Here is a 13,006-nt window from a genome sequence, read left to right as displayed (position 1 = left end):
ACCAGAGAGAAATACCTTAGAAGACATCACACTGGTTACTATGAAGGAACCCTTTACAACCTCACAGACCATCAGCCAACAATGCCAGAAAACAAACCACAGAAAGAGCCCCTCTGTGATAACCCACTGAGGCAAACTGGCTTCTGCTCTGTAACATCCAGCCTGAGTCTCGCTCTCAAGAGACTTTGCCTCTGTCTAATAAAATATTAAAAACACAAATCTTGTCCCAAGTCATCCCCAGGAGATCAGGGCCTGGTGTTTCTCCCTAAGTAATTCCACCTATTCATTTGTCAAAAGAAAATTGAATTTGGCTTTTGTTTATCAGCATCCATCTTCCCCCCAGGATTTCTTTTTTAGAACAACAGCAAAATTTTACTTCCAAGTTATATTAGCAGGCAGTGAGAATAGTAAATGAAGCCATGGGTTTGTGGGAAGTGCCTTCTGGTGAGTTTGAACCCCTGATCCTCTGCTTTCTAACTGTATGGACTTAGGTGAGTTACTGAACACCCCAAGCCCCCTTTTATCATCTCTAAATGCATCTGTAGATAACATCTATTTCAAATGGTTCTTGTGGACATTCGATGTGTTCATCCTTAGGAAACACATAGGTCTCAGTTGACTTCCACTATGCACCCCTTGACCATGCAGATGGTGCCGGCACTCACCCCTCTGTGGCTGCACATAGAAAGGGTATTGTGTATGTTCTCTTCTATGTGTGGTGTGTTTTTCTGTTTTAGGAAGGTGACCAGACCTTGCCTATTGTCACAATGCAATTAACTTAGTGAGAGTTGGAACAGCCACATTGTATCCTAGTTAGGATTAAATTGTATTCGCTGTAATTAGCAACAGTGCTATAAGAAGCCACCAACTGGCCTTTCTGTTCCCTCACAGGAGATCAGGGTCCTGCCAAGTGCTGCCACATGAGTTGGCATTTGGCAAGTCCATCTACACATGTCTTGAAGTTAATCAAGGATTTTAGTTGGTTCGAAAACCCATTCATGAGTCAGTGTCTTTAATGCAAATGGGCTTTTGCAGATCATGAATCAAGAACCAGGAATACTGCAATAAATGGAGAATATAGGAAGCTTCTGTTTCCAAAGAAAAACTCCTCACTGAGCTCAGTTTCCTATTGCTGCAGGAGCAGATGCCCTAAAACAGTGACACCTACTTCACTTGTGGTTCTAAGTTCAGAGTCCTTACAAGTCTCACTAGGTGACATCACTGGGTGTCACCAAAAGCTACACTCCTGGAGGCTCTAGGAGAACTGTCTTTTCTGGTATCATCTGGTCACATCTCTTGGCTACAGCATAGCATCTTTAATTCTCTCTCTGATTTTCTTGCCTCGTATTAGCAAGGATGTTTGTAGCTATCCAGAGCCTGCTGGATCATCCAGGATTATCTCCACATCTCAGGGGGAAGCAGTTAGTGACCTTATTTCCTGTTGGTCATGTAATCAACAGATCTGTAGGTGCTCTTGATAGGATGCAGACACGTGTTTACCACATCCTGCAAAGCCTGTGTTGAGTGAGTTTTTGTGAGTTGATCGGTTGCAATCTTCCTTCATTTCAAGTCAATATCCTGCCAGTAAAAGTGTTAGGCTTGCTTTGCCCTCCTGCTTGTCTATGTGTGTATTTTGAATTTTGTTTGTAAAGTCCTATGTTTTCCTTCTCACGTTTAGATCGGCAGTCCTCCAATAGTTAATCTTTATTAAGACCTTTATTAATCATCAAAACAAAGTCAATATTGTTATTATTTGTTTTCAAATAATATTTTTTTTGGAGGTTTTCACGCATGTTCGGAATATAGTCACACACACACACACACCCCAGCCACCCTTTCCATCCTCCCATCCCTTCTCATGTAACTTCAGTTTTCCTCTTCCTCCTCCTCCTGCTCTTCCTCGTTCTCTTCCCTATGGATTCCAATTTGTGTTGCCTAACAGATAAGGAAGCCGTAGTCCTGGGTGAAGACCCTGGCTCTGTAACTATACAAACCACTTTATCTCTGATTCTCAGTCTCCTAAAAGATGCTTCCCAGAATGGTGGCTGTTCTCTGGGTTAAATGAGGAGTATCGTGTGCCCATCCCATATCAGAATTCAGTTCCTGTACCAGGGCTTCTTAAACACTTCCATGTACAAGTTGATGCCACTGGAGAGTAAATCTGCATACTAATGAGACAAGCTTGCTTATTTTTTCATGAAGAATTAAATCTCTACTCAGTATTCATTTCTACAGGATAAAGATCACCTTTAACATTTTTCAAAGTTGATATTTTTATTTTATAAGCATCAGTTCTGAGCTCCCCCGGTTGACATACATTGTGCAGAATAGAATAGGAAACGTGTACATAGGGCCATGTCTGAAATCGTTGGAGATTCTGTTGGGATTTACCAAGCCTGAGTTTTTAACACTTCCATGAAGCTCGCATTAGCAACTCAGCATTTTAAAACTAATTTGGAACTTCTGTGGAAAGAAAACCAACGGCAGGAAACTGTTATGTCCTCTCCTCCATAATTAAACCATTCGTTTACTTTAAAAAACAGAAGGTTTTGTGTAGACTGGAGGAATCTCAGTCTAGCCTGGAATCTGAGCTGAGGTGTTTGGGTTTGTGTGGTGTGTTGCACAGACAGTTTCCTGCAGGAAGCTGTGTGATTCATTGGGGTGAGGACTTACTTGATTCTGAATTACTCTTTGGTTACACATTCATAAATCTTTTATTGTTGCCAAATGGGCCGTGACCTTCATACTTTATGCAGTCCCTTCTGTTTCCAAGTGACAGTTTTAAAACTTGAGTCCTAGACAGAAAGAAGATTTTACCTTGGTTCTTGTTGTGTTCACAGATTTGACCCAAGGGACGCGGTAGGGTTACAGGAGAGGATGGGTGTCCTGGTACCTGGCCCTTTCTTGGAGGTTCTGATATGACTGACAGAGGAAGGGCTCCCAAGCAGTGCCACCGCCCATAAAGGAAGGAAGGATTTGTTTGGCCTCATAGGTTCAGAAGAAGGCAGTTCACCTTGGCAGGGAAGGAAGGGCACTGGAAGCAGCTCTGTTTGTGGCCTGACCAGGGTGGAAGAAGGAGAATACTGGGATCAACTACCTTTCTCCTTTTTTCCCCTCTGTGTTTAGTCCAGGATGCTAGTCCGTGGATTGGTGCCGCCTATATTCAGGATAGATCTTACCTCAACTAAACCTCTCTGGAAACACCCTCATAAACATACCCACTACATCCTTGTGCCTCATTAATGCCCTGAGGGTCTTTTAGTCCAGTCAGGTTGACAGTTTAAACACCACAAGGCACCCAAACACAGCACTTGAACTGACACATTTTACCCCTGGTCCCCAGGGGCCTGTGGCTACCTCTTAATGTAAAATGCATTCATTCTAACTTTGAAAGACTTCACACTCTTATCTCAACAGTGTTAGAAGTCCAAAGTGTTTTCCAAGACCTGAGACAAATCTTAGGGCATAACAAGGAAAAATTCCACTAAAACAAAACTGAAGCCCAGCTAGACAAATAACAAGTCTTGCACCTCCATATCCTGCATCTGGGGCATCTGGCCCCTCTGTCTCCAGTTTGGCTACCTGCAGTGCATGTGGCTTTTTCTTGGCTAGCTTTACTTGGTGCCTGCTGCATCCCTTAGCAACTGCTGCACATTTCTGGCCTCTCTACTACCCTGTTCTGTGGCTTAGCAGGAAGCTGTGTTTTTATAAGCCATATGCTTTCGGCATGCACTGAAATAAATGCATCTAAGTCCTCCCATAACTACTGTTGCAGAAAGAAATTCAGTAGAAAGCTTTGGTTGGCTGGATATCAACTGATTTAAATGATGATCTGTTTCTATTTAAAATCATTTTGGAAATTATATAATTCAGCAGCAGACCGGGTATTGAAATGGAGTCCCCCCTGAACCTCGTTTTTATTACTGCTATTGTTTCTGTCCTTGACTTTAAAAGAGATGCCCACCTTGATGCTTTTGGGTCTAATCTGATAGAGAAATAAGATGTGTGAGCTGCAAGCTATGGACTGGGGGGTCCTCTAACAGCAGGTAGCTATTGGTCTCCATCTTTGAGAAGAAGGTTGTGTAAACTCCTCCCTCTTGGATATTATGCTCATCATGTGTACAATTTACAAGCATTTTCTTCTTCCCAAATAATTTTATCTAATGTGGTAGTTCATAAGTGAGAAGACATGTATTATTCTTATGTGCCTGAATATGGTAGAATGTGTCATATTTATGCCTTCATGGGTCAGGTTCATGAGTTTCTTGTTACTCTGAACTCATGAGGTAAGATCAGAAGAACTCTGTCAAGAGGAGAGATGGGTTTGGGTCAAGTATCTTGTCATCACTCCTTCTATAACTGAGGGGCATATCCATCAGTAGACAGGCTGAATATGATTTTTCTGCTGCAAGAACACTTGTGCATTTTCTACCTGAGAAGAGTGCAGTTGCTGAAATAGGTGATACTTGTGTGTATTGTGTTCTTTCCTATCTAGTATTTCCCAGATTGACTTCCTCAGATTTGTACCATTTTTTTATTGGATATTTTATTTACATTTCAGATGTGATCCCCTTTCCCCATTTCCTCCCCACACAGGAACCCCCTATCCTATCCCCCATCTACCTGCTCCTATGAGGATGTGCCTCCACCCTCCCACTCCCACCTCCCCACCCTTGAATTTCCCCATACTGGGGCATCCAGCTTTGACTGGACCAAGGACTTTCTCTCCCATCTATGCCCGACATGCCATCTTCCCCTACATATACAGCTGGAGCCATGGGTCCCTCCCTATGTGCTCCCATGCTGGTGGCTTAGATCCTGGGAGCTCTGGTTGGCTGGTATTGTTGCTCTCCCCATGGAGCCACAAACCCTTTCAGCTCCTTCAGTCTTCTCTCTTACTCCTCCATTGGGAACCCCAAGATCGGTTCAATGGTTAGCTGTGAGCATCTGCCTCTGTATACTTCAGGCTCCGGCAGACCTCTAAGGTGACAGCTATATCAGGCTCCTGTCAGCATGCACTTCCTGGCATCCACATCAGTGTCTACCTTTGGTGACTGTGCATGGGATATGGATACCCAGGTGGAACAGTCTCCAGATGACCCCTCCTTCAATTTCTGTCCCATGCTTTGTCTCCATATTTGCTCCCATGTGTATTTTGTTACTCCGTCTAAGAAGGACCAAAGAAAGCACCCACACTTTGGTCTTTCTTCTTCATGAGCTTCGTGTGGTCTGTGAGTTGCATCTTGGGTATTGCGAGCTTTTGGGCTAATATCCAATTATCAGTGACTACATACCATGTGTGGGTTTTTTTTTTTTTTTTTTTTTTTTTTTTTTTTTTTTTTTTTTTTTTTTTTTGTGATTGGGTTACTTTACTCACAATGATATTTTCTAGTTCCATACATTTGCCTAAGAATTTCTCAAATTCATTGTTTTTAATAGCTGAGTTAATACTCCATTGTGTAAATGTACCACATTTTTTGTATCCATTCCTCTGTTGAAGGACATCTGGGTTCTTTCCAGCTTCTGGCTATTATAAATAAGGCTGCTATCAACATAGTGGAGCATATGTCCTTGTTATATGTTGAAGTATCTTCTGGGTATATGCCCAGTAAAAATGGCCATCTTGCCAAAAGTAATCTATAGATTCAATGTAATCCCCATCAAAATTCCAAATCAATTCTTCATAGAGATAGAAAGAACAATTTGCAAATTCATTTGGAATAACAAAAAACCGAGGATATCGAGAACTATTCTCAACAATAAAAGAACTTCTGGGGGAATCACCATCCCTGACCTCAAGCTGTACTACAGAGCAATAGTGATAAAAACTGCATGGTATTGATACAGAGACAAATAGGAAGATCAATGGAATAGAATTGAGGACCCAGAAATGAACCCACACACCTATGCTCACATGATCTTTGACAAAGGAGCTAAAACCATCCAGTGGAAAAAGGACAGCATTTTCAACATATGGTGCTGGTTCAACTGGAGGTCAGCATGTAGAAGAATGCAAATCGACCTATTCTTATCTCCTTGTACAAAGCTCAAGTCCAAGTGGATAAAGGACCTTCACATAAAACCAGATACACTGAAACTAATAGAAAAGAAGGTGGGGAAGAACCTCAAATACCTGGTCACAGGGGAAAAGTTTCTGAACAGAACACCAATGACTTATGCTCTAAGATCAAGAATTGACAAATGGGACCTCATAAAATTGCAAAGCTTCTGTAAGGCAAAGGACACTGTCAATAGGACAAAATGGCAACCAGCAGATTGGGAAAAGATCTTTACCAATCCTACATCTGATAGAGGGCTAATATCCAAGATACACAAAGAACTCAAGAAATTAGATTCCAGACAACCAAATAACCCTATTAAAAAATGGGGTACAGAGCTAAACAAAGAATTCTCAGCTGAGGAAACTCGAATGGTAGAGAAGCACCTAAAGAAGTGTTCACCATCCTTAGTCATCAGGGAAATGCAAATCAAAACAACACTGAGATTTTACCTCATACCAGTCAGAATGGCTAAGATCAAAAACACAGGTGATAGTAGATGCTGGAGAGGATATGGAGAAAAAGGAACACTGCTCCATTGTTGGTGGGATTGCAAGCTGGTACAACTGTTGTAGTAATTATTTTTTAAAACCACCAGTCAAGCTGACTGTCTAGGCTGCAGCAGCTCTGCCTAGCTCAGCTGCCATGTTGTGTGGCCAGAGGCCACATGCGCGGCACAGCTAGAATCAGCCAGCCAGAAACTCCAGCCCTGCCACCCACGAGAAGTCAGCGTGGGAGATGGCTCTGCCAATCTTCCACGATGTCTCTGCAAGGCTGGGCATTGTCCAGACCATCCTGCCAACCATGCTGGCCTGGTAGAAAATGAGACTCTAATGCTTAAAGAATAATCAAAGGCTTATATATTTGGTAATGATCAATAACAAGATGCCCTTCCAATCACAGGTCTAACATAATACCCAACCTAGATATACCGACTACCTTTGACTGCTACAGACAAAGGAACATCAGCCTCCATACCCCTCTCTCATCTCTCTCTTAGCTCCTCCTCTTCCTTCTCCTCTTCCTTTCTTTACTCCTCCCACCTTAGCTCCTCCTAAATACAACCACTCTGGAAATCAGTCTGGCGGTTCCACAGAAAATTGGACATAGCATTACCTGAGGACCAAGCTGTACCATTTGTTTTAATAAGCTGTATTTTGGAGTAGTTTTAATAATGTATTTTGATCTATACAATAGACATGTCTTGACATATATTTGCAATTACGATTGCATGTATTCAGTATCTTTCTGCATTGTTTGCTTCTCCCCACTCCTCCCTCTCCACTTGTCCCGTGTCTATAGATTTTTGCCTTTCTTAGAATTAATGTCATATAATGGAATTGCTATTCAAGAACTAGTTAGGAGACAGCAAGGCAGACTTCAGGGAGTCCTACAACAGAGTTCTATAGTCAAGAAGATAAAGTTCATGTACCCATGTGAGGGTAAGTGGGAGTTTACAGCCATTGGAGAGGAGGAATATGGTGTGGAGAATCCTGAAGGAGCCCACCTAACAGAATTCTTGCTCAAAAGAGGCCATGTGACCAGCCATCACATGCAGCATGGTGGGAGTCTAGGAACCTGGTCAGGTGTTAGGGGTGAATGATTCTTGCTAACACTAAGTGATCCAGAGATGGATGCAAAAGCTATGGAGAACAGGGTTCCAAGGACTTTAGTAAAGTTTGCTCAAAGGAGACCCCATGTCCAAATCCGCATGCCCAGCCTTTCTGGCTTTGCTGCCTGCCTTCGTTTCGAGGAAGCATCTGCATTTCCTCTCACTCTTTCCCTAGCACTTAAGTCTTCCACTGTCAGGTAGACAGTTGGTTGATCAGTTCCCTGCTGTAGGCTATCTTTGTTTATTTCCCAGTTTGGGCAGTTATGAATAAAGTAGTAAATATCTAAGGATTGCTTTGTTTTCCAGAATAATTTTATATTTATTGGAAAGTTGTACAGTTATTTGTGCAGAAAATTGGCCCTTAGCTAATTTCTCCAGTGGTGGTGTATTATAGTGAACTGTCAAAACTAATTAACACGGGCACATTGCTGTCGCCTAGACTTTGTTTACATTTCAACAGTGCTTTCACAAATTTTCTTCGTATATTTTAACCGTCCGTCTCAGGGTACCACGTTGCGTTAGTAACACATTCATTGAATTTGAGTTTATGGGAGTAGTTTGGGTGTGTTACATTTACTAAGTATCTTTAAAATCCTCAGCATATGCTGAGAATAGGAGTGCAAAGCCATCAGCTATAAGGGGCCAGTGTCACTTGTCAAACGAGCGGCTTTAATTATGAGATTGTTATTTTGAGCGTTGCCCCCACCCCAAGTTTGCATCTATCGTAAGTACAATGTGCAGTGTGTTTAGAGCACTAGAGGGGCTGCAGGCTTTGATTACAAGATGCTGTATCTCAGCAGCACTAGAACTTACAGGTAGGTCATTTTAAGGGCAAATGTTTCAAGGGGCCGGAAGGAGACTGGTGGCAGTGTGGTCATAGGAGCTGTCGTTGACAGGTTTTCAAATCTGTCAGAGGGGAGGTGTTCAGGTAGTTAATGAGCATCTTTAAATGTTTTGCTGGCAGAAGGACTCCATGAAAGATGACAGAAGAAGTCATTGTCATAGCCAAGTGGGACTACACTGCCCAGCAGGACCAGGAGCTTGACATCAGGAAGAACGAGCGGTTGTGGCTGCTGGATGACTCCAAGACGTGGTGGCGGGTGAGGAATGCGGCCAACAGGACAGGCTACGTGCCTTCCAACTACGTGGAGCGTAAGAACAGCCTGAAGAAGGGCTCCCTGGTGAAGAATCTCAAGGACACGCTAGGTGAGTGTCCTACCCCACCTGGAACAGCAGGTCACCCCACAGGAACAGCCAGCGATTAACACTGCTGCTTCAGCCTGCGTGTGTGTGTGTGTGTGTGTGTGTGTGTGTGTGTGTGTGTGTGTTAGGAATTTGTGTGGTGTGTGTATGTGTGTGGGGGTGTATATAGTGTGTTTGTGTATGTGGAGTAGATGTGTATGTATTTGGTGGAGTGTGTGTGTGTGTGTGTGTGTGGTAGGGGTGTGTGTGTATATGTGTGTGTGTGGTAGGAATTTGTGTGGTGTGTGTATGTGGGAGGTATATAGTGTGTTTGTGTGTATGGAATAGGTGTGTATGTATTTGGTGGGATGTGTGTCTGTGTATGTGGGGGGTATGTATAGTGTGTTTGTGTGTGTGGAGTAGGTGTGTATGTATTTGGTGGGGTGTGTGTGTGTGTGTGTGTAGTGTGTGTGTTTGGGGGCCAGATGTTAATATTGATAGCCTCCTGCTTGGGTTTTATATTAAGATCAAGATAAAGATTCTCCTTATCATTTTTTGGATAAGTTATACAGTTTGGGATCTTTGGTAAATCAACTTTTCTGTGTGCTATGGACCCCTCCCTACACAGTTGTCTGTCTCCTGTATCCAGATTGTAGAGGACCCTGACTTAGAATCATGACAAGTTCAGTAGCTTTTCCTGTCAGTGTCCCAGCCTTTTATCTTACAGACTCCCATGCACTCACTGGCTTCTGTGCACACAGAAAGAGAAGGTGATAGGATATTTTATTCCACAGTTCCAGGCAGTTAGTTAATGTGTAGGTGGGATGATTAGCAATATGACATCAGAAGCCTCTCACATGGACACCTCCTGTTTGGTTATCTCGTTCTTCACAGCTGCGCCTCTTTTCTTCCTCTGGTATATTATTAGTTCATTTCCTGTCACTGTAACAAGCTGCTTGAGGTCAGGTTACTGTATAAAGAATAAGGCTTAATTTGGCTTACACTTGTGGTCCAAAGTCAAGTGGCTGTGTATGTATTGCCTTCTTGGCAAATTTTCATTGTGGTATAAGTACCATATGGCAAGAGACTAGGGGAGATAGAGAATTGTATGTGTATGTTTTCTGATACTGTTCCCTCTGTAAACACCATTATTTATACAACGTCTGTCACCCAAAGGCCCCACCTCTAAGCACTGTGATAGGGAAAAGTTCCTTCTTTCTTATAACCTCTGTGGGGGATTAAATTCAACACAAGGTAAGGAGATACATTCAACCACATTCATCTGTAGCACCTGGTCAGACAGGAGATCACTACCATGGGCAACCATACTTGAGCGTGCATGTTGTGCTCACCAGCCATGGTACCTGCTTCAGATTATCTAAGAATATAATTGAGAGGGCTCTGTGGAAGAACTGAACTGAGCTGACAGTTGACAATTTGTTGCCTCCTCGGGTAAGTATAAAGTTGTTTATAGGCAACAATGCCAGCTTGCCACTTGAGGTTTGTTGTGGAAGTGGGCCAGTATCATCACCTGGGCTAAGTGTATGTGGGCTTTTTTATATGTTACTAGAAGAGGATTAGTTTCATTGGAGGGGCCAGGGTGAGGGATATAAGGGAAAATTTAAAACTAAATCACACAATGTGGTGGGTGTTGAAGGGTATCTATCTTCTTTACAGAGTCCATAAAGGTCAGTGCTCACTCTTAAGTGGGTAAACCCTTCAGTCATTGGGAGGTATTTTGTGCTGTGGTTGAATTTTTCTCAGGATGTCTGTGGCTAATGTAGACTCTGAGACTGCTGGAAAAATTCCATTTGTTATTAGCATTCTAAGTCTTTTTCCACTGAACCGTCTCCCATGTGTATTCTTTTTCTTCACTTGAGACAGTCACTGGAAAGAAATGCTTCTGTCCTATTCTTAGGACTCTTAGTTAAGTATGATAAATAAAGAAGCAGGTTGAATGAGTTGGTGCTGTAGTGTTGTTCTGAGAGTATTTGACTGATTTTCAAACCTCCTTTTAACACACCCTCCGTAGTAATGTTGAGCGTTGTTGACATATTTTGCCTTAAAAAAAAATCTTCAGAATGCACAGGACTTGGAGGTAGAATCAAGAAGTCCCCAAAGTCATGAAGAAGTCCTCCAGTGGCTGCTGTTCACTTTCTTAGAAGTAAAGATAAGGCCTCAGGTTGGAGCTCCAGGCCTTATCTTTACCCAGTGTATTCCGATTTCCCAAATGCGATCACTTCCTCTTGTTACACAACCCTAGTTACAAAGCACACCAGCACATCTCCACCCTGGTGCTGGGCCTGCTCCCCGTCACCGACAGACTGCCATCCAGCCCTGCTTAGACTGATAGAAAAGGCCAATTCCATTTTTGGAGAATACAGATTGTTAGAAAGTGCTTCCTTAAATAGAATCGAAATTTTACATTTCTCAAACTTCCTCCCCTTGGCTCTGGCTCTGCCCTCCAGGGCTATGCCAAGCAGAACTAATCTCTTCAGTGAGTGACAGCTCTTCTGTGAACTTCTGTCTCAATTTCAACACATAGTTCTTTGGAAACATTTGCATTAAGCATGAAAGATTGCAAAAATACAGATAAACTATGTTTTAGATATCCATATTTATTAATAGGAGTTGATTTTCATATCCAAAGGGCCTTTGGAATTCAGGGAGAAGTAGCCTGATTAATTTTTTTTCTACAGGTTATGTGCACATGCACATACAAAATGGGGGGGGGGGGGTATATGTGCCACAACGTGTATGAGTGGGCCAGAAGACAACCCATGGGTATCTGTTCCTTCTTTCTACCATGTAAGTTCCGGAGAGTGAACTCATTAGGTCTTCAGACTGGACAGCAAGCACCCTTCTCCATTAAGCTGCTTCACTGGCCTGGTTTCCATGTTTGGTACTTTGTTGTTGCTGTCTGTTCATTTGTTTTCATTACCTGTCATAATCGCCTTTGCTCTTGGACAAAGAATCCTTGTTGTCTGAGTACAGACTTCCTGTTGAGGCAGTACCTAGGAGGGGAGGCATCTTTACCACTATCTCTATGTGCAATAGCTTCCTTCTCTACAGCCTGTCTTTCTCCAGTTTGTAGGCCGCAGAAAGTTGAGAGTGCTTTCTATAATTCCTCCCGTCTCCCAGGTATCTTTTTAAATATAAAGCCCAGAGACTAAACATAACCTTTTGGGCTTTTCTGTGCCTGTTCTTGGTCTGAATAATGACAGGGAGATTCAGTCTCTCTCTCTCTCTCTCTCTCTCTCTCTCTCTCTCTCTCTCTCTCTCTCTCTCTCTCTCTCTTTCTCTTTCCAATGCTTTTGGCCTTATCTTAGGCTAACTCCCCACCTATCTTTTAACGTATATTAACCTGTTTATTCTATTTGATTGCCTTCTCAGTTTCATACTTCCAGCTTCCTTTGTGGTTTGGTGATGGATCTTCTTGTGCCTGACTCTCTCCCAGAGTTCCTTTCTCAGTCAGTGTCCTACCTTCTAATTTGCTTTTTGCTATAAGCCATAGGCTTTTAAATTAACCAATCAGAAAGTGCCTTAGGCAGGGAAGGAAGAACAGAGGCACATGTTGACACAGTACATATAAACATTATCCCTACAACTGTTTATGGCTTCCTGTTTAGTTACAGACTCTAGATTGTCCTTAGAGTTAGAGTTGGAAAGCGTCTCTGCTGTGTGGAGGTATCAAAACAATATTTACTTACACTGTCTACCCTTCTTGTAACTGAGTGGTGCCATTCATGTGGGATTTATACTACTGTGGGAATCCACCTGAATCTAAGGTGGCATCTGAAGGCCATGGGAGAACTTGTATAGTTCATGCCTAGCTTGATGTAAATTTCACAGGAGTCACCCACAGAACCACAGTGCTATGAACTAGAGGTTCCATCTGTGAGGGAAGGAGACATGGCGCTGTGTGCCTTGCCTCTGCTGAACTCCGTTAGAAACTTGTCACACACAGTGTTTTCTTCGAGCTGCTTGTAGGCAACAGTATATTTAACAAAGCATCTCTTGAAAGTATTAACATTCTTTTCTTTTAATAATTTGTAGTTGAGTAAAACAATCTTGTTTTACGTTTTCTTTCTTGAGGGCAAAACATTTCTCTACTGGATCCCCTTTCATCTTCTGATCCTGATCATGAACAGTC

At 42.6% G+C, this 13,006-nt stretch overlaps 1 protein-coding gene across 1 annotated transcript in view; it reads left to right on the top strand.

The window, feature by feature from the left end:
- Nck2 (NCK adaptor protein 2) overlaps positions 1-13,006 on the top strand; it is a 120,920-nt gene that overhangs the window by 76,296 nt on the left and 31,618 nt on the right. The window contains exon 3 of the mRNA XM_034521870.3: positions 8,636-8,877. Coding sequence (XP_034377761.1) covers positions 8,652-8,877 — 226 coding nt within the window. The 5' untranslated portion in view covers positions 8,636-8,651. The remainder of the gene's footprint in view (positions 1-8,635; positions 8,878-13,006) is intronic.

The sequence above is a fragment of the Arvicanthis niloticus genome, chromosome 17 (assembly GCF_011762505.2).
Source record: "Arvicanthis niloticus isolate mArvNil1 chromosome 17, mArvNil1.pat.X, whole genome shotgun sequence".
In the NCBI taxonomy this organism is placed as follows: Eukaryota; Metazoa; Chordata; class Mammalia; order Rodentia; family Muridae; genus Arvicanthis; species Arvicanthis niloticus.
Note: the sequence above shows the minus strand (reverse complement) of the source record. Positions and strands in the feature narration are given on the sequence as shown.